We start from the raw sequence: 18,640 nt of genomic DNA, 5'->3' as shown, positions 1-18,640 counted from the left end.
AATGAGGTGAACATCCTGGTAATTAGTGGAGGCAAAGAATTATCCTCTTTTTTTAATTTGGGAAGAATGGTTTACTGGTTTTCTCCAAAATCTTGTCATTGGTTCTCTCTTTTAAAAAAAAATGATATAATTTTTAAAGGTTACTTTCTCTTTATAGTTATTATGAAATATTGGCTTTTATTAATTAAAGGGATTATTCTTTATTATGGTTTGGTGATCCTGTGCTAATTTAGAAATTGTGGATGCTGGTTTATGCAGAGTTCTTGTTTTTATGTAAGCTCTGTTTGGAAACATCACACAGTTGGTTGATATTGCTGTTTACTGCTGCAGCCTACATTAGTTTGTTCTTGGAGGGTTTTTTTCACCTAGGAGTAATTGAATAATTAAGTCAGTTGAGTCAATAATAACTGAACTGTAAAAGTCTTTTGGAGAAATGTATGTCCAGCTTTCTGCATGGATCTTAGCTGAGATTTGAAAATCTCAGCTTTTATCTCATCTGACTGGGAGATCTAAGGGCAACTGGCAAAGAGAGGGGCTGTCCATCAGGGAAGGGGGAGACCTGGCAGCCCCATCTCCAGGGGAATGAGGAAAGTCAAGTCCTGATGAATATGTGTGTGTCTCCTTGGAGAAAGGGGGACAGCTGGTGAAGCTGCCTTCATTATCTTCCAAGGCTTCCAGTTCTGGAAAGTTCTGGCTTTGAAAGAGAACTCAAAACCAAGAGTTGAGTTGTGAGAAGCAGCCCATCTCACAGTCTGGGACTTGGATTTCTGTCCTCTGGTGTTCAGTCAGGAGTCTGGAGTCAGGGCCTGCCTTTTGTTTAGCTTAGGGAGGATTACATTCAACACATGGGAAGAAAAAAAAAAGAAGATAACTTCTCAGAATGTGAACAACATCTAATGTAAACGATGCTGAGCTGGGAATGGGAGAAATAGAAAAGCTTTGTGAAGAATGCAGTTGGGTCAGAAAGTCAGAGTCTGGAGATTATGTCCTTCTAGTTCCAGCATTCTGACTGCGTGCAGTTCAATGTAAAACCCAGTTTGAAAGCTAGTCTTGCCCAACAATAGATTTTCCCGGGAAGAGGGCTATTTTCATCCTTTGCATTTGTAATTACCATGTTTGTTTTGTGTGTTTGCCATGCGGGTACAAGAAGGTGCCCAGGTAGGTGTGAGTGCTCACAATGATACAAAACAGGAAAGTGTGTAAGAACGAGGCCAGGAACACCTGTCATAGGGTGCCCGCTGGGGTGTCTGTACCACGTCCTTTCTGAACGCACTGTTTGCACACACACAAAAGGGTTGGGGCTGGATATGCCCAGTACGCGTGCCGAGTGTTGGAAGGATGGGGCCGGCGGTAACAAGAATCAATATATATTTACGGCAGGGGCGGGGGAGAGGGGTGCGCGGAGGCTGCAGGGCGGGGCAGCGTTAATGAGAGCAAGCCCGGCTTGTGGTTGGTTCCGGAGTCTGGTACCCACAGAGGAGCAGGCAGGGAGGGAGGGGATGCGGGCGGGAGGATAAAGCGATGAAGTGCGCTGCGTTACCGCGCATGAGGGGCGGTTGTTGGAGCAGGAATCCAGTGCGTCTCTGACCCAGCGGGCCCTCTCCTAGCGCACACACTCATCAAATCGCACGCGCCCCTCCACCGCGGCGGTGGCCGCCGCTCTCCCCCGGCACCCAGAGCGTTACGAGAGCGGGTGGGTGCCACGGTCATCACCACCGGCAGGTCCCCGGGGTCCGGCGCACCATGCAGGGCAGGAGCGCCCCCCGTCTCTAACCTGCGCGCGGATGGGAGCATGATCTGTGCCCAGGCCGGAGCTGCCAAGGTAAGCGGGCTCCGGGCGGGGACTCTGCCTACCGCCCCTTCCCCCGCCCTCCTCTGGGTGGCTTCCCAGCGGCTCCGGAGGCCCCGTCAGCGCGCCCTCCCTCCCCAGGGTCCGGGATCCACCCTCCTCCCCACCCTCTTGCTTCTCCCGCGAGGTTCAATTGTCAGCCTGGGGAGCGCCGCCACCCGGGCCGGGCAGGCATCCCCGGGTGACGACCCCGGTTTGGGTACAACTGGCACACCGGGCCCTCCTGCAGGGCACAGAGAGAAACAAAGAAGCCCCCAAGCGGGTTCGTGGCGCCTCCCCCGGCCCCCGGCGCCCTCCCAGTGGTGAGGAGGTATCAGGGGAGGGGGCGGAGAGACCTACGTAATCCCCGTTACCAGCCCACACCCACCCCTTATGAACTAGAGCTCTGGATTTGGGTTTGCCTCGGGCTCCCTTTTAGACAATTGTGTCCCAAGCAATGCCCAGGGTTAGCCAGCGAGCGCCTGCAGCCCCGCAAGCGCTTGCTCGTGCTCGCTCAGGGGGAGCGTGGCAGGTGCGGCCCTTGCTCCCCTGGGTGGTGGCAGGCGGGGAGGATGCGCGCTGTGGGTGCTGCTTCAGCGCCTCCCTGTCCCAGGCTGCTCTGCCTGGCCTGCCACCCGAGTTTTAGCGGGAGCAGCCCGTCATGTCGCCTACCGTATTGCGACCTGCACACGGGCGGGGAGGGCGCCGCCGGGAAAAACGCGTCCGGTCCATTTTTGGCTGGAGGTGCAGTTGCTCCTACCCCTACATTCCTAGTTCGTGACAATGCAGCAAAATCCGAGGGCTCAAACCCCCGTGCCTCCCATGCCTTCTGATGGCCCTGCCTTTTTGATGTCGCGGCCCCTTGGCCGAGTCGCGGAGTGTTGGGTGCGTGGTCTGCCTGCCTGTCTTGCATACAGAAGCTGGGCATCATAAGTTCTTCCTGGCGAATTTCAGCGCGTGGGGGGAGCTGGCAGGGACACAGGCTGCAGAGCTGCCCGGCTTCCTGTGATTCCGGGCACAGCGCACCCCAGTCTGCATTGGGCTGACACCAGACAGCATGTGGGGATTTTCCTAGTTGCTGAAGATATTATTTGACGTTGCTGTAGTTTTGTGCTTACTTCTCTTGGGATCTGCAATGGTGCAATTCTCCTCTTGTTTTTATCTTTTTTTCTCTTTGAAAAGATAAGGCTGTGTTCAGCAGAAATGGATACAGGAAGAGCAGCATAGTTCAAAGACTAAGGGAGGCATCTTCTCTCTTTTCCTGGAATCTTAAGGCGATTTAGGAGGGCAGATGCCCTACCCGAAAAGGCCAGCCTTTAAAGACCCCGGCAGTGTCGTGGTCCAAGGCGTCTCAAAGCAGGTGGCCAGATCTGCGTTTCTCCTCAGCGGACTCGCTCCGGCTGTGGCTATTACGGTAATTCGTTCTAGATCGGGGATTCATTTTGAAAATGTGTGTTTTCCACTAAGAAGGGATTAGAGTCCACATGTCTACCCTGGTATGGTGTGTGTGCCTGTTTGGTAGAGAAATATAATGTGTAGAATTCCCTCTTGCCCCCTTCCTTTGCTTGCCCCCTTCCTCTGCTTGCTACCTCCGCCGGAGTGTGGCATTGGGACAATATAGCATTGTTTTAATTCCTAGACCTACCTACAGGCATATTGGACTTAAGAGTTTATGCTTAATAAACTGTGTTCTGACTAATTCTGGGATCCCAGGCTAGTACAAGTTGGCAGCTCTGTGGAATGACTGTTGTTTTTGTCTGGGGTAGTTATTTCATAAAGGCAAATTGCCTAAGTTTGTTCAGATTGTGACGTTATTGACTGGATAAGGAGACTACATCCTGAGCTGAAACAGCCTATCACCGCATCAGTGTTGAGGGACTGCAGCTGCTGTGATGTGTGTATGTAGCATCACTTGGTTCCTTTCACACTTCTGGCTTTGAAAGATGGGTGTTTTCAAAGACTGCTTTAAGATTTACCTACTGTGGTACTTGCATCAGTATTACTGTTATTATGGGAAATGCTAAAAGGCCAGATGTGATCACGGGAAGGCAAGTCTCAGGCATCTCCTTCCTTATCTGTAATGTAAGTTGGACTAGCTGGTTTCTGTCCTTCTATCCAGTTCCAGTATTGTGTGATAATGGTGGAGAAGTAAGAAAAGTTACTAAATTTAGCAAGGCTAATTATAGCCCCAAACTATATGCACCAGGGATTGATGATAGAATTTATGGTTTATTTTTACACCTGCATTGTTTTTAACCCCAGCGTCTGCATATTTCCCATAAAAGAAATTAGCCAAAGACTCAAACAGGTCATTTTCTGTCCACTATATCAAGAGATTTAATAGGGATGGGGGATAGAGAAGAATGTTGGATTAACTGGATAACAGACTTTTCTCCTTGTTGTGGCTTAATTAGCAGTTCCTGCCCTGTCTTTTGTAGCTGATTTCCGATGATTGATTCTGTTTGTTTGCTCTTAATGAAAGGCTCAGGATAACTGTTTAATTCTACATAGCAATTATTAGTAGCCTGCCACTTACTTTCCCCAATCGTATTTGGTATTGCTCATAAAACTTATTAGGACTGTTGCCTGTTATAAAAATAAGGCAACAATTATTCTAAACAGGCACGCAAAGTGTTTTCAAGTTCTTATAGTAATTTTTACAGTTTAGGGATTGTTGAGATATTTGGTTATTGATTTATGCTGATCCACACAATTTTCCCCTGTGGTGTGCTCTTTTTTTTTTTTTTTTTTTAAGTTACAATCCAAATAACATCCTGGAATAATTATACCTGCCAAGCATAATGAATCACTGCCCGTCTTGTTTTCCCACAGCCTTTTCGTCCATGCCGCTAAGGCAGCACTTATCATATTGCAGTTACCTAAGTTGTGAATGGGCGCAGTCCCCCAGTCTCACTCCTTGAGGACAAGGGCATTGTTAGCTTCTTTTGTCTCATCTCTCTAACACCTCAGACTTTGCCCTGAACATGGTGTGTTCTCAGGAATATTGACTGTGGACCTCAGATCAGAAAAAAAAAAAACGCCCTCTACTTGTTTAGGCAGGAGGTAGGTGGGAATTCTTCCCTTCATGAGTCAGATAGGCAAATCAGAGGTTATGTAAGACACTGAAGGGAACCAGTGATCTGGGACTCAAATCCAGGCAGAGAGAGGCTCCAGCCCCACCCATGTAGACTGCAAGTTCAGATCCTGGAGGTTTGGGTTCTTTTTTTTCACTTGGATGACCTGGATTGTGCATGTTGAGAAAATCAAGGTGATCACTGCCCTGTTCTAGCTGTGGCCTTAGAAGGAAACATGTCCAGTACAAGCACTCTGTGCGCCCTTACCTGCACTTAGAAAGGGGAGCATCCCTCAGCCCTCCTTCTCTCCACCTCTTGGTCTCACCGCCCAGAGCTTGCTAGGATGACAGACTCATCCAGGGGAAACCACTGACCAGACCCATTGTTTGTTCAAATCACTTTTAACCACCATCAGCTGAGCTTCTGAAACAAGCCAGCAGTTAGCCCACAGACAACCCTCTTTCCTGCCCCTCTCACCCTGATGGGATCTCCCAACAGAGAGACCCCTGCTTCTCTCCCATCACTTCCTTCCTGTCCATCCTAGAAAACAGCATAGGTTATGGTTAGGAAATCCGGAATTTCAGTGCCCACGTACCATTTCTATAATCCAGTCCTGGGTATGTTTGCTGTTCAAGGACTTGTAGAGAACACAGTGTGAAATGTTCAGGGGTGTGTTTATCAAATCACTTTTCCTCTCTGAGGTTAAGTTTCTTCTTCCTCAAAAGGAGGGAGTTGAAGCAAGTAATCCCAAAGGATTAACAGCATGATTCTGTGATTGTTTTTCTTGGTTTATGCGATTTTACCAGTTGAAGGGTGAAAAATATTAATGAGAATTTAACTTCGCAATATAGAGAGTAGAGATACTTAAGGCCATGTGGGTCAGTCTCTGGGTTATCTAATAATCCCTTTAAGTTCTCTGTTAACACTGTTCTCTGTAAATACAGTAATTCTTTCTTATTTGTAAAACTGAATTTACTATATTGAAGGGAAAAGTTTGTGGCAGTTTCTGATCCCAGTGAGGAGGGCAGTGGGCCAGATATTTATAGAGTTTTAGGGATTAATGGTCAAAGGTTCCAAGAGCTACTATGAAGCATTTTTAGTTTGGTCATTGAGTGTGTCTTCCAGCTGAGTAACTCTTACACTCAAAAGTATTTCCTAAGATTCATAACAATGTACCTTTCCATTTCTGTCTGCTTCTCATTTTGCTCTTTTTGTTTGTTTTTGCCTCTTCTTTTTAACTACACTGATGTCCTGTCACATCCATAAAACATGCCTGTTAGAAGCACTTCCCACCCACTCCCACTCTACCCCACCAAATACAAGTGTCAGAGCCTCATAACTTTCCTCCTTGTCTCAGCCTTTTCATTTTTCATGAGCATTGCTTCTCAAGTGAAGACGCAAGGATGGATAGAGGCAAACCAGCTCGCCTGCTGATTTTGCTTATGGTACACATTTATGTCTCACAGACTTTCTGACCACCGACATTTGTGTCTTAAAGCCTCCTTAAATACTTGAAGAAACCATGTCCTAGATAGGAGATTTATTGGTTTGGCCAAAAAGTTTGGGTTTTCCTGCAAGATGGTATGGGAAAACCCAAACAAACTTTTTGGCCAAACCAATATATATCTCATCCCATAATGTTTGGTCATGTGGGTATTGGTAAGTGGCTGTCATGTTCTGTGACTTGAGAACTGTAGGGAAAATGATAAGTAGCCAACGTGGGATGACAGTAATGTCATCAACTCATTGGCAAGATGTCACAGGGACCACTGAGCTCCCAGGTCACTGGAGGAAGCATCTGGATTCCATGGCAGTAAGTGATGTGTGCTGCTCACAGGATGCTTTTCCTGACTTATTGGCCCCAAGTTTGATGCACAAAGAGGACTGAAAAATGAGAGTTCATGGTACACATGGGCTCTCCTGGTGTTATCAGGCATCTATTGCATTGCAGTATTTTGGGGCAAATTCAGTGGATGGAACTTAAACTGATATTGGGGGTGGGGGAAGGTGGGGAGATCTGGGAAAGGATGCCATCTGGGCCTGTGATGACGAATGCTATCATGGAGACTTCATGCGGGGTCCCTTTTATATATTTAGTAGAGCAGATTTTCCCTTTCACACTCTCTAGATCTATTTGTATTGCACAGATGTCAGGGAAATATCATGAGTGTGAAAGGAAAAAAAAAAAAAAGACTAAAATTCACATCCATGGCCAGGGATTGTAATTCAATCACTTTGTCCTTAAATTGACACCCATTTAACTTGCACAAACGTTTCCTGCTTTTGCTTTGGGGGGTTTAAGTCACAGCAGTTTCAGAAACAGAAATCTCAGTCCTACATATTGGAACTCAGAGATTTAGGTTAAAGGGAAAAACCGTGGGGAGATACATTAGACCTGGCTTGCTTACTGTCAGGACCAGAGCTAATGGACCCACCAGCCATTTGTCATCTTCCTTCCTGTAATCCACTGATCAGCCAAAAAGCTGCAGGACACAATCAATGGGTTTTTAATCCTTAAAAGGACTTTTCTTTTTCCTTACTGTTATCCCTAATGCCCTTTGCCATCAAAGCTTTTTAAAATATTTATATTTATTTATTTGGCTGCGCCAGGTCTTAGTTGCCGCGGGATCTTTGATTTTCATTGTGGCACGTGGGATCTTTAGTTGTGACGTGCAGACTCAGATGCTGCCTGTGGGATCTAGTTCTCCAACCTGGGATTGAACCTGGGCCCCCTGCATTGGGAGTGCAGAGTCTTAGCCACTGGACCACCAAAGAAATCCACCGTTGCCATTAGAACTTAAAACTACTTAATGAACAAACTTCCCCTTCTCTTCCTATCACATTTTTGTGGAAGTGAGTTTTTCAAAGTTGAGAAAAAAAATAATTGAGGGTTTTGCTGGCATTTTCTCCCCACCCCACCCCTCAGTGCCGCCTCTGTCCACAACCAGACACAGCACCTGCAGGTAGAGGGGACGATAGTTACAGACGCAGTTGGCACACAAGTGTGCTGTTAACATATTACGTTTTATAGATCCTTCCTGACTCCAGACTCCCCACCATGGATGATCTCTTTCCTCTTCTGTAACATAGCTTGAAAAGTTTTCTACACTGGGTTTCTTCACTCTCTCTGTCTTAGCCTGTAAAGACATATTTTAATGTATAATATTTGATTCAGACAGATGACACGTTTAGCACATATGTAGATGATGAATCAAAAACAAATACCCGCCATGCAGCAGAGCACTGTCAGTTCCTTTGAGACTCTCTGGTGCCCTGGCCTCATCTCTCTCTTGGCCTCTCTAGACAGCATCCTATCCAGGCTTCTGTCCCCTTCCTTCTGCTCTTCCCATGATGATCACCAGTGCTCTTTGCCCTGTACTCCTGTGTGGTCAGTTCTCCATCCCAGTGTTGTGATCTCCCAACATCTCACACCCAGGACCATTCCCTCTTTCTCATGCCCCTGGCTTCTAGGATGCTGGATTCTCCTGGTGTTTGTTTGTTTGTTTGTTTGTTTGTTTTTACTGTCTCCTTGGGTCTGCTTTCTTAGGCTCTCTTGATGGCCCCTGAGTTTTTATCCCTGCTGATGTACTGATTTTTGACCCGTACGTGATGGAATTCTCCAGAAAGGGCCTGGCTGTCAGGTCTCTTCTTACCTATGTGTTCCTTCCTTCAGTCTCAATACTGCCTTCTTGCTGATGATCTCGTTTATTTCCCCAGTCCTGACTCATTCCCAGAATGCCAGACTTACATATGCCACCAGCAGCACCACCCCTTGAATGCCACACAAAAGTTAAATCTACAGGTGCAAAACACAACTCTGGATTTTCACGCCTCAAACCCGCTTATACCCTCCCCGCCCCAGGAGTGATCTCTGTAAGGGACAACTGTCTTTCCAGTTGCTCAGGCCAAATGCCTTTGAGTCCCCGATTTCTCCCTCTCACCCCAGTCTAGCTTTCAGCAAGTCACTGTTCCTTTGCTTCACCTGCTCCATCCAGCACCACCACTCCTATCTAATCTACCATGATCACTTGCCTTTTGCACTTGACCACTAACCAGTTTCCTGCATTTCTTGTCCAAATCTCTTCTCTTACAGAAGTCCAAGTGATACTGACTAAATATCTGCTAGGTGTCAGGCATTGTTTTAGGTGCTGGCATGTAGCGTAAGCACAACACACAGCAATCACAAATCCTGTTTCAGTAAGTCCCCTGCATATGAACCTTCAAGTTAGATACTTTCAAAGATGCGAACATGTGTTCACATGTTCAATTACGTAAGTTAGTTAACGTATCTGGCATACATTGTTACGTGCACGCATCCTCTACACGTGGTTGTGCTTTTATGTACTTCACTGTACAGTATCCTATAGAGTACAGTATCTTTATTTCAAGCTCGAGATGTCCGGCAGCAAGCATAAAAGCAGCAGTGATGTATTGTACAGCCAGTTGTGTTAACTGAGTGCCTAGGCTAACTTTGTTGGATTTTCGAACAAATTGGACTTAAAATGCACTCTTGGAGTGGATCTCAATTGTATGTAGGGGACTTACTGTATTTCTTTGCCTACAATCCCCCTGCTTGCAATGAAATTCAGACCCCTTTCTTAGCTTCCCTGATAGCTCTGTTGGTAAAGAATCTGCCTGCAACGCAGGAGACACTGGTTCAATTCCAGGGTCGGGAAGATCTGCTGAAGAAGGGATAGGCTACCCACTCCAGTATTTGTGGACTTCCCTTGTGGCTCAGCTGGTAAAGAATCCACCTGCAATGTAGGAGACCTGGGCTCGATGCCTCGGTTGGGAACATCCCCTAGAGGAGGGAAAGGCTACCCACTCCAGTATTCTGGCCTAGAGAATTCCATGGACTGTATGTATAGTCCATGGGGTTGCAAAGAGTCAGACACAACTGAGTGACTTTCACTTTCACTTCTTGGCCTCCCACTCCTGCCTCACTCTCTTCTTGTCCTGTACATCGGGTCCCAGTCCCCAATCTCCTCATTCTTCCTAGAATATGTGGGGTACATTCTCATCTCACATGCTGTTCCTTCAACCTGGGAGATGTCTCCCAGTTCCCTAAGCTTGCCCCCTGTGTTAATGAAACAGCAAACTTTCCAAAAGGCTTTCCCTGACCATCTGTTTACACTGTGCTCTCTTCCATCAACTTGCCCTCTATTCTTACACCCCTTAGGACCACCTGCTTTGTTGTACATATTTTTTTAACTTATGTGTCTACTGTCCATCTCCCCTTCTAACTTACGAACTTAGATCAAGGACCCATCTCTTTGCCAGTGCCTGGAACCATGCCTGGAACATAGTGGACACTCTTTATAGGATACAAATCTCTTTATGATACGCTGGGTTGGAGTTTGGATGGTATTCTTAGGTGTCTGGATCCTCTGAGAACACTCCTTTTCTTCCCTGTTTCCCCCACTCTTCAATGTGGGGGTTGGGGTCTTTATTACTGGGCATCTGGTTGGCATGGGGTCTCCGTGTCATTTATCCTGGCTGGCACTCTCTGACCGAGCTCCAGCTTGTCTTTGCTTCCCCCTCAGCATCCAGACAAGCAGCTGCAGGTCACTCAGTTATTGTTGAATCTATGTTGTTCGCCAGGTCCGTTCTGCATTGTTCCTGTTGTTGCCAGGACTTTATAAAACTGCTCTCTGCTCTCCCGTCTCTGTCTTCTCTGGGCCACGTGACTTTGTCATCTTCAGTGTGAGCCTGTCATTCCTGTGTTCAAAACCCTGCAAGCCGCCAAATTCTATGCAACAAAGAACCAGCTACCCAGGCTAGCCTCATTGGTGTATGGGCTGTGGCCTGCTCTATGCCTGATATACCCCTTGACCTCAGGATAGACAAATGGACTTTTTTCCCCATTTCTCCAAACATGCTCTGTGCTTTCCTATATTTATGTACTTTTTCCATACATACTTTTTCTACTCTTAGATTCTCTACCCTTCTATAAATCTGCCCATTTTTAAGATCTATCCTAAATCTCAGCTTGTAACAGAAGCCATCACTCCATTTCCCAATAGATATGACTCTCCCCCACTGAGCTTCTGTGTAATGAGCATCATTTTACGTGTGTTACTAATGCTCCTACCTTTCAGCCTCCCTACTAAAAGATGACTCCTCAAGGTTAAGGACTGTGTCACCCTTATTTTTGTATCCTTATTTTGACATTTTTCCAGTATTGGCCACTGGAGGTACCATCAGATCAGATCAGATCAGATAAGTCGCTCAGTCGTGTCCGACTCTTTGCGACCCCATGAATCGCAGCACACCAGGCCTCCCTGTCCATCACCAACTCCCGGAGTTCACTCAGACTCATGTCCATTGAGTCAGTGATGCCATCCAGCCATATCATCCTCTGTCGTCCCCTTCTCCTCTTGCCCCCAATCCCTCCCAGCATCAGAGTCTTTTCCAATGAGTCAACTCTTTGCATGAGGTGGCCAAAGTACTGGAGTTTCAGCTTTAGCATCATTCCTTCCAAAGAAATCCCAGGGCTGATCTCCTTCAGAATGGACTGGTTGGATCTCCTTGCAGTCCAAGGGACTCTCAAGAGTCTTCTCCAACACCACAGTTCAAAAGCATCAATTCTTCGGTGCTCAGCCTTCTTCACAGTCCAATTCTCACATCCATACGTGACTACAGGAAAAACCATAGCCTTGACTAGACAAACCTTTGTTGGCAAAGTAATGTCTCTGCTTTTGAATATGCTATCTAGGTTGGTCATAACTTTCCTTCCAAGGAGTAAGCGTCTTTTAATTTCATGGCTGCAGTCACCATCTGCAGTGATTTTGGAGCCCAGAAAAATAAAGTCTGACACTGTTTCCACTGTTTCCCCATCTATTTCCCATGAAGTGATGGGACCGGATGCCATGATCTTCGTTTTCTGAATGTTGAGCTTTAAGCCAACTTTTTCACTCTCCACTTTCATTTTCATCAAGAGGCTTTTTAGTTCCTCTTCACTTTCTGCCATAAGGGTGGTGTAATCTGCATATCTGAGGTTATTGATATTTCTCCTGGCAATCTTGATTCCAGCTTGTGCTTCTTCCAGTACAGCGTTTCTCATGATGTACTCTGCATAGAAGTTAAATAAACAGGGTGACAATATACAGCCTCGACGTACTCCTTTTCCTATTTGGAACCAGTCTGTTGTCCCATGTCCAGTTCTAACTGTTGCTTCCTGACCTGCATACAAATTTCTCAAGCGGCAGGTCAGGTGGTCTGGTATTCCCATCTTTTTCAGAATTTTCCACAGTTTATTGTGATCCTGAATGTTAAATGAATGATGTGAGAAGGTCTGTATTTTATTTATTTTTATAATTTTATTTATTTATTTCTGGCTGTGCTGGGTCTTCCTTGCTTTTCTCTAGTTGCAGTGAGCAGGGTTCTCATTGCAGTGGTTTTTGTTGTTGGGAAGCATAGGCTCTAGGGCACTCAGACTTCAGTAGTTGTGGCAAGTAGTCTTGTAGTTGTAACTCCCAGGATCCAGAGCGCAGGCTCAGTAGTTGTTTAGCTGCTCCAAGGCATGTGGGATCCTCCCAGATCAGGGATCAAACCAGGTATCTCCTGCATTGTCAGGCAGACTCTTCACCCCTGAGCCATCAGGAAGCCCGTCTGTATTTTATTGCTTCTAGAGTGGCATTATGCACAATGTGTGCATCCATGAACTGTGTGTCATAACGGTAAGTATTGACAGAAAGGTGGGAGAGGTGAACTTCATGGGAGGGGAATTTCTATCTGCTTTGTTCACTGATTCTCCTAAGTGCCAAGAACAGTGCTCAGAAACAGAACACAGTAACTGCTCAGAAGACAACATGTTTATGTTCCTGCACTGGGTTCTCTTTCTGCTTATGTGGTCCATTCATTTTGCAAATGTAGATACCTGAGCAAATCTGGACTTTTGACTTTGGTGGGCTACTCTTGGGGATCTTGCTTAAACCTGGTGTCTGCTTGAAACAATGAGAGGTTCTCTGTTACAGAACCACTCCAATGAGAGAAATAATTGGCAGTGAAGTTATCCACTCCTAATTTAAACAGGGGTCCTATTGGTGATGCTGCTCCCATCTTTACTGAACTTTCAACGGCAACCAAGCACGATTTTTGGTGAGGTATTGCCACAGGAACTTTTCGAGCATTTGCCACCCTTTTGTTGCAAGCGAGTAAAATTTATTTTTCTTAGAAACATGCATTCACATCATGATGTGACATCCTTGAGAGAAATAGTTGAAGATCACAAATTGTTATTTTCCTCTTTTTCCCAGAATAGAGGAAAAAATATCACCATATGCATAGTGAGTGTTAAGGAGGCGTTCAGGCTTCTGACGAGAAATTTGACCAAGGGACTGTTGGACCACAAACCAAAATTTAAAAATTCATTGTATGTATGTATATGCACATTTCTATATTCAAATACATAGAAATATATTTAAGATATAGAAATATATGCATATATATTTTAAAATCCTTGTTAACTGTTTTCAAGTAATTTTCAATTGCTTATTCCCTCAGAAGACATTTCTTGAGTTTCTATTTTATGACAAGTCTTTATGTTGTGTGCGCTTTCTCTATCCAGACATAAATCTGCTTACAGCTTAGGATGAAAATGTGCAAAAGACAAAGCAGAGTTAAGTCCCTGCAGTGGAGAAACATCTAGTTTGAGAGACAAACTGAAAAAGTTGTGCCCTTTAAGAGTGATAATTTTATTTTTCACACTCTTAATGGAGAATCTATTACACACCCTGCAGTTGGTTGGGGACTGGGTTACTATGGTGAATAGGTACACAGCCACATTCTTAGAGTGAGGTCCTCAAATTTACAGTGTTGCTTCCTGTTCATTAAACAGACGTCACCCTTGTCAGGGACTTAGAACTTACTTACTGTGATATTCTTCAATTAAGCTTAATTTTATCAAAATTGAATGTTACTATCCTAGATCTTAGGCACCTTAGGGTCAAGGCACTAAGTCTTACATGAGAACTCACTGCTGTAGGAACGTGCTCCTCCTTACTTGAGGTTTTGCCACAAAATTTTTTCCACTGATCCAGAGAATCTTCTAGAGCAAGAAGCACTATTTTTTTTTTTTTTTTAATCAGACTCACCACCTGCTCAGGACACAGAGGCTCCCAAGAGCAGGTGAAGTGAATGGCCTGGCTTGGTGCACAAAAGTGTCTGAAATTCACAGACTACCCTGGACATCAGGCCCCAGCCTGCTTGCCTGCCTTATGCTGTGAAATAGTGATGCCATAGCTCTTCAGATGGGGTGGAATTCTGGTCAAGAGGGGAGAGGAGGCAAGAAGACCAAAGGCCAAACCCTTCTTTCTAGAGATCTGTGTCTTGCTCCAGGTTAGATGGTATAGATCATGCTAACCTAGCATATTTTTTAGTTTCTTGGAAAAAGCATTGAATGAATCTTCTCAGCTAGATAAAGTTAAGGATTTATGGCAAGAGAAATAAATCTATCCCGGGTGGCTCAGGGGTAAAGCATTCACCTGCCAATGAAGGAACCTCGGGTTCGATCGCTGGGTAGGGAAGATCCCTGGGAGAAAGAAATGGCAACCTACTCCAGCATTCTTGCCTGGAGAATCCCATGGACAGAGGAGCCTAGCTGCCCACAGTCCTTGGGGTCACAAAGTCAAACTCAACTTAGTAACTGAACAGCAACAGCAATAAAACCAACATTGGTATCTCTAGGTATGGGAGTGATTGGGGAGGGTAGGAATTGGGTTGAAGAAGGGTCAAGGTCACTTTCACTGTAGTTCTGTGGTCAGGACCCCTCTCTTTTTCCAGGGTTCATTTATCTCTACTGAATAATGTCATTGATGGGCTATTTTTATAGAAACATTAAGCTTTAGGGTAGGAAGTTTTTCTTCATTGTTAGAATTCTCACCTTTGAAATTTCATTTTAGAGGCGAAAGAGGGTGAATGACTTTGTTTTTTACATTTGGCTCATCTTGTTATGAATTTGCAAATGGCTTTTGAGGGATCCAGATATTTTATTTTTCAAATCTATTTTTTTTCCAAAGTGCTATTAGCAGGTTCAACTCATGACTTCAGGCATTTTCCAGGCAATGAGCTCAGTGAGATTTGAAAATTAGCTAAGCCATTTATAGATTCATAGAATGCTGGCTGGGGAAGGAACCTCAGCCACGTCCCACTTAACCCCCTAATATTCCATGTACAAAACCACCATCTCCCAGTGTCACAGTTGTTAAACCTGGGGTGGGAAGCTGTCTCTGGGCTCCTGGCTCAGTGCTCTGCAGCTCCTTTGCTAGCTCTTTTAGGGCAGGGCAGGAAACGTGGATATCTTTGGGGTCCAGGCAGATGTGGGTTTCAGAGTCGGAGGCAGGTAAGGGGACTGTACTGGAAACCAGTACTGCCAGGGCAAGTTCTTGTGCCCAATGCACAGTGAGGCCAAACAAACAAATGTTGGAGTTGGCAGCAGAGAAAGGTTTATTGCAGGGCCATGCCCTAAAAAGCCCCATGCTCCCCAAAGTGTTTCTGCAAGGCATTTTTAAAAGCCAGGTGTGGGAAGGGGATCACAAGGTAGGTGGTCAGCTTGTGCACAGTTCTCTGATTGGCTGATGGTGATGGAACAGGGTGGTGTGGGAGAGGTTAACATTATCGGTTCTTAGGCTCCAGGAAGCCTGGGGCTATGTGCTCATTATCATCCACTATTAATAGTTCAGTTCAGTTCAGTTCAGTTCAGTCGCTCAATAGTGTCCGACTCTTTGCAACCCCATGGACTGCAGCACACCAGGCCTCCCTGTCCATCACCAGCTCCTGGAGTTTACTCAAATTCATATCCATTGAGTCGGTGATGCCATCCAACCACCTCATACTCTGTGGTCTCCTTCTCCTCCTGCCTTCAATCTTTCCCAGCATCAGGATCTTTTCAAACGAGTCAGCTCTTCACATCAGCTGGCCAAAGTATTGGAGTTTCAGCTTCAACATCAGTCCTTCCAATGTACATTCAGGACTAATTTCCTTTGGGCTCCAAAATCACTGCAGATGGTGACTCCAGCCATGCAATTAAAAGATGCTTGCTCCTTGGAAGAAAAGTTATGACCAACCTAGACAGCATATTAAAAAGCAGAGACATTACTTTGCCAACAAGGGTCCGTCTAGTCAAGGCTATGGTTTTTCCTGTGGTCATGTATGGATGTGAGAGTTGGACTATATAGAAAGCTGAGAGCCAAAGAATTGATGCTTTTGAACTGTGGTGTTGGAGAAGACTCTTGAGAGTCCCTTGGACTGCAAGGGGACTCAACCAGTCCATCCTAGAGCTTCCATTTGGTGGGGGGTTTTCATATCTGCAAAACAACTCAGGAAATGTGCATCAGATACTGTTGTCTATTCTGTAGTACTTCAGAGAAGAGCTAAAGCAGAGAATAAGAGGGAAGACCCCAAAGGATCCTGCTTGGTTAGAGTGCTGGTCGTTAGTCAGCTTCAAGCTAGTGTTGACACTGGGATGGTGATCCAGTGTTGCTAGTTCATCTGATTTTTCCAAGAAAACCAAAATACTCAATATTTAAGAGAAATTCTATAATTTTAAGATGTTTTTTCATTAATTCAATCTAATGATTTTATAATACTCAATGGGCTCAACCAGGCAAAACTGTAAATATCTAGTTTGTAACTTCTGATCTAGGAAAACTGTGCTTTGAGGATTACTTAGATGGAAAGAAAGGACCATGATCATGGCTTCAAATACTTAAAATCTGAAAGGTGGCAGAGGTACTTGTTCCAAGTCTGGAACAAAAACTAGTGGGCAGAGAATTTTGGTTCAGTAATAAAAATTTTCTCTTAACTCAGAATTTTTTAAGAGGAGTGAGGTATTAGTGTGCCAGGGTGCCACTGAGTAGAGGTCACTGAGCTCTGTGTTGGGATGCTGGATAGTGGCCTGGGGTACTGGCAGTTTCCGTGGCTCCTTGGTGATAAGCTCCAGGGTTGTTCTCTAACTGGCTTTGCAGTCATCCTGGGAGCCTCCCACTGCCTCAGTATGCCCTGGGAAATGGGCCAAAAGCTTTCAGGGCAAATCCAGTGAGATGAAAGTTATGTGTATATAGTTTGCCCTCAGTCTTTCTTTTTCAAATAAAACCCCATCATTTCGATTCCTTCTTCCACCAAGGGATTCCTTTCTATCTTCCCCTCTAATGGCTCTGTTCTCTCCTATCCATAAAACACTGTGCAAGCCTTCGTCACCTTCTGCATCCCCACCCACCACTAGGAAAATTCGTCTTTTCTCAATTTTTGGCTATACCACTTAAAATTTTTGTTTTCTTTTAAATACAGCACGTATGTATCATTATTTAAAGCAAGAGTCTACAGACTAGGGCTGACTTGCCTCCAGTTTTTGTACAGTTTTTATTAGAACACAGTCACAGCCATCATTTACATGTTCTCTATGGCTATTTTCTCTACAGCAGAACCAAGAAGTGGAGACAAAGACCATAACCCTGAAAAGTCTAAAATATTTACTAACTGGCCCTTTAAGAATGTTTATTGACCCTTGATCTATATGAAAATGATTATACCAGATAGATAATCTGAAAAAAAAATGTGCAAAGGATAAAGTAACAACAATTTGCAATGACCAGATAAAATAACCATTGGCTTTTTAGTGTATTTTAATGCATATATACGTTATAAAATTAAAATCACACTAGAAACACAATTTCTTGTTTAACAACATGCATTTTCTTGATATACAACTTTTAATACTCTATTTCTATGTTATTTTAATCAGCTATATAATAATCTCTGTAATACTCCAGGTATATATCTATTATGCAATTTTTTTTTTTTTTTTTTTTTTTGCTGTTTGGCTTGCAGGATTGTAGTTCCCCGACTCCTGGGATGTTGGCAGTGAAAGAACAGAGTCCTAACCATTGGACTGGGAAGTTATAATATGGGATAGTCCCCATATTATGCGTTTGCGTGGCTGCGTGCTTAGTCCCTTCAGTTGTGTCCAACTCTTTATGACTCTATGGACTATAGCCTGCCAGGCTCCTCTGTCCATGGGATTCTCCAGGCAAGAATACTGGAGTGGGTTGGCATGCCCTCCTTCAGAGGATCTTCCTGACCCAGGGACTGAATCTGAGTCTCCTGCATTGCAGGCAGATTCTTCACCCACTGAATCATCTGGGAAGCCCCATATTATACATTAATTTTTATTGTGGTATTTGAGGTATATTTTAAATACAAAATTTTATTTAATCCTTTTAAGTGCTTATGTGGCAAATATTAATTTTACAAACGAGACATGAAGTGTTTCTGTGACTTGGCTAACTTATACAGGTAGGCTATCTGACAACCAAGCCTGTATTTTCAACCATCCAACTATTACTGAGCATTGAAGTTAATTTTATTCTTTTGTTTTTATTCTGGGGAGAGATGCCAATTAGAAATATTGCATTAATGAATATCAATATACATAAACCATTAACTGCATTTCACATTATTTCCATAGAACTCATTCCCCAAAGCAGAATTAATAAATCTAGAGATTCATTGAGGTTCCTCAGACACCCCAAAGAGTCAATGTTCAGAAAATTTGTAACAACATATGCTAACAGCCTGTGAGGGTGCCACCCTCCAAATATTCAGTACCAAGTACTATGCTTTATCCAGTCTATTTTTGTTCTTTTGTCACAGGAAGAGGGATCCTGGAGGCTGACTCTTTGTAGGTAGTTGTGACCAAGTGACTCCTCTGAGAATGACTTCTGGGAAAGATGTTCCCTGG

At 44.6% G+C, this 18,640-nt stretch overlaps 1 protein-coding gene across 1 annotated transcript in view; it reads left to right on the top strand.

Moving 5' to 3' along the window:
• The first annotated feature begins 1,285 nt into the window (after window positions 1–1,285).
• HECW1 (HECT, C2 and WW domain containing E3 ubiquitin protein ligase 1) overlaps window positions 1,286–18,640 on the top strand; it is a 490,597-nt gene continuing 473,242 nt past the window's right edge. Inside the window, exon 1 of the mRNA XM_025291383.3 lies at window positions 1,286–1,822. Within this exon, the coding sequence (XP_025147168.1) occupies window positions 1,793–1,822 (30 nt within the window). The 5' untranslated portion in view covers window positions 1,286–1,792. The remainder of the gene's footprint in view (window positions 1,823–18,640) is intronic.

This window comes from Bubalus bubalis, chromosome 8 (assembly GCF_019923935.1).
Source record: "Bubalus bubalis isolate 160015118507 breed Murrah chromosome 8, NDDB_SH_1, whole genome shotgun sequence".
Taxonomy (NCBI): Eukaryota; Metazoa; Chordata; class Mammalia; order Artiodactyla; family Bovidae; genus Bubalus; species Bubalus bubalis.
Note: the sequence above shows the minus strand (reverse complement) of the source record. Positions and strands in the feature narration are given on the sequence as shown.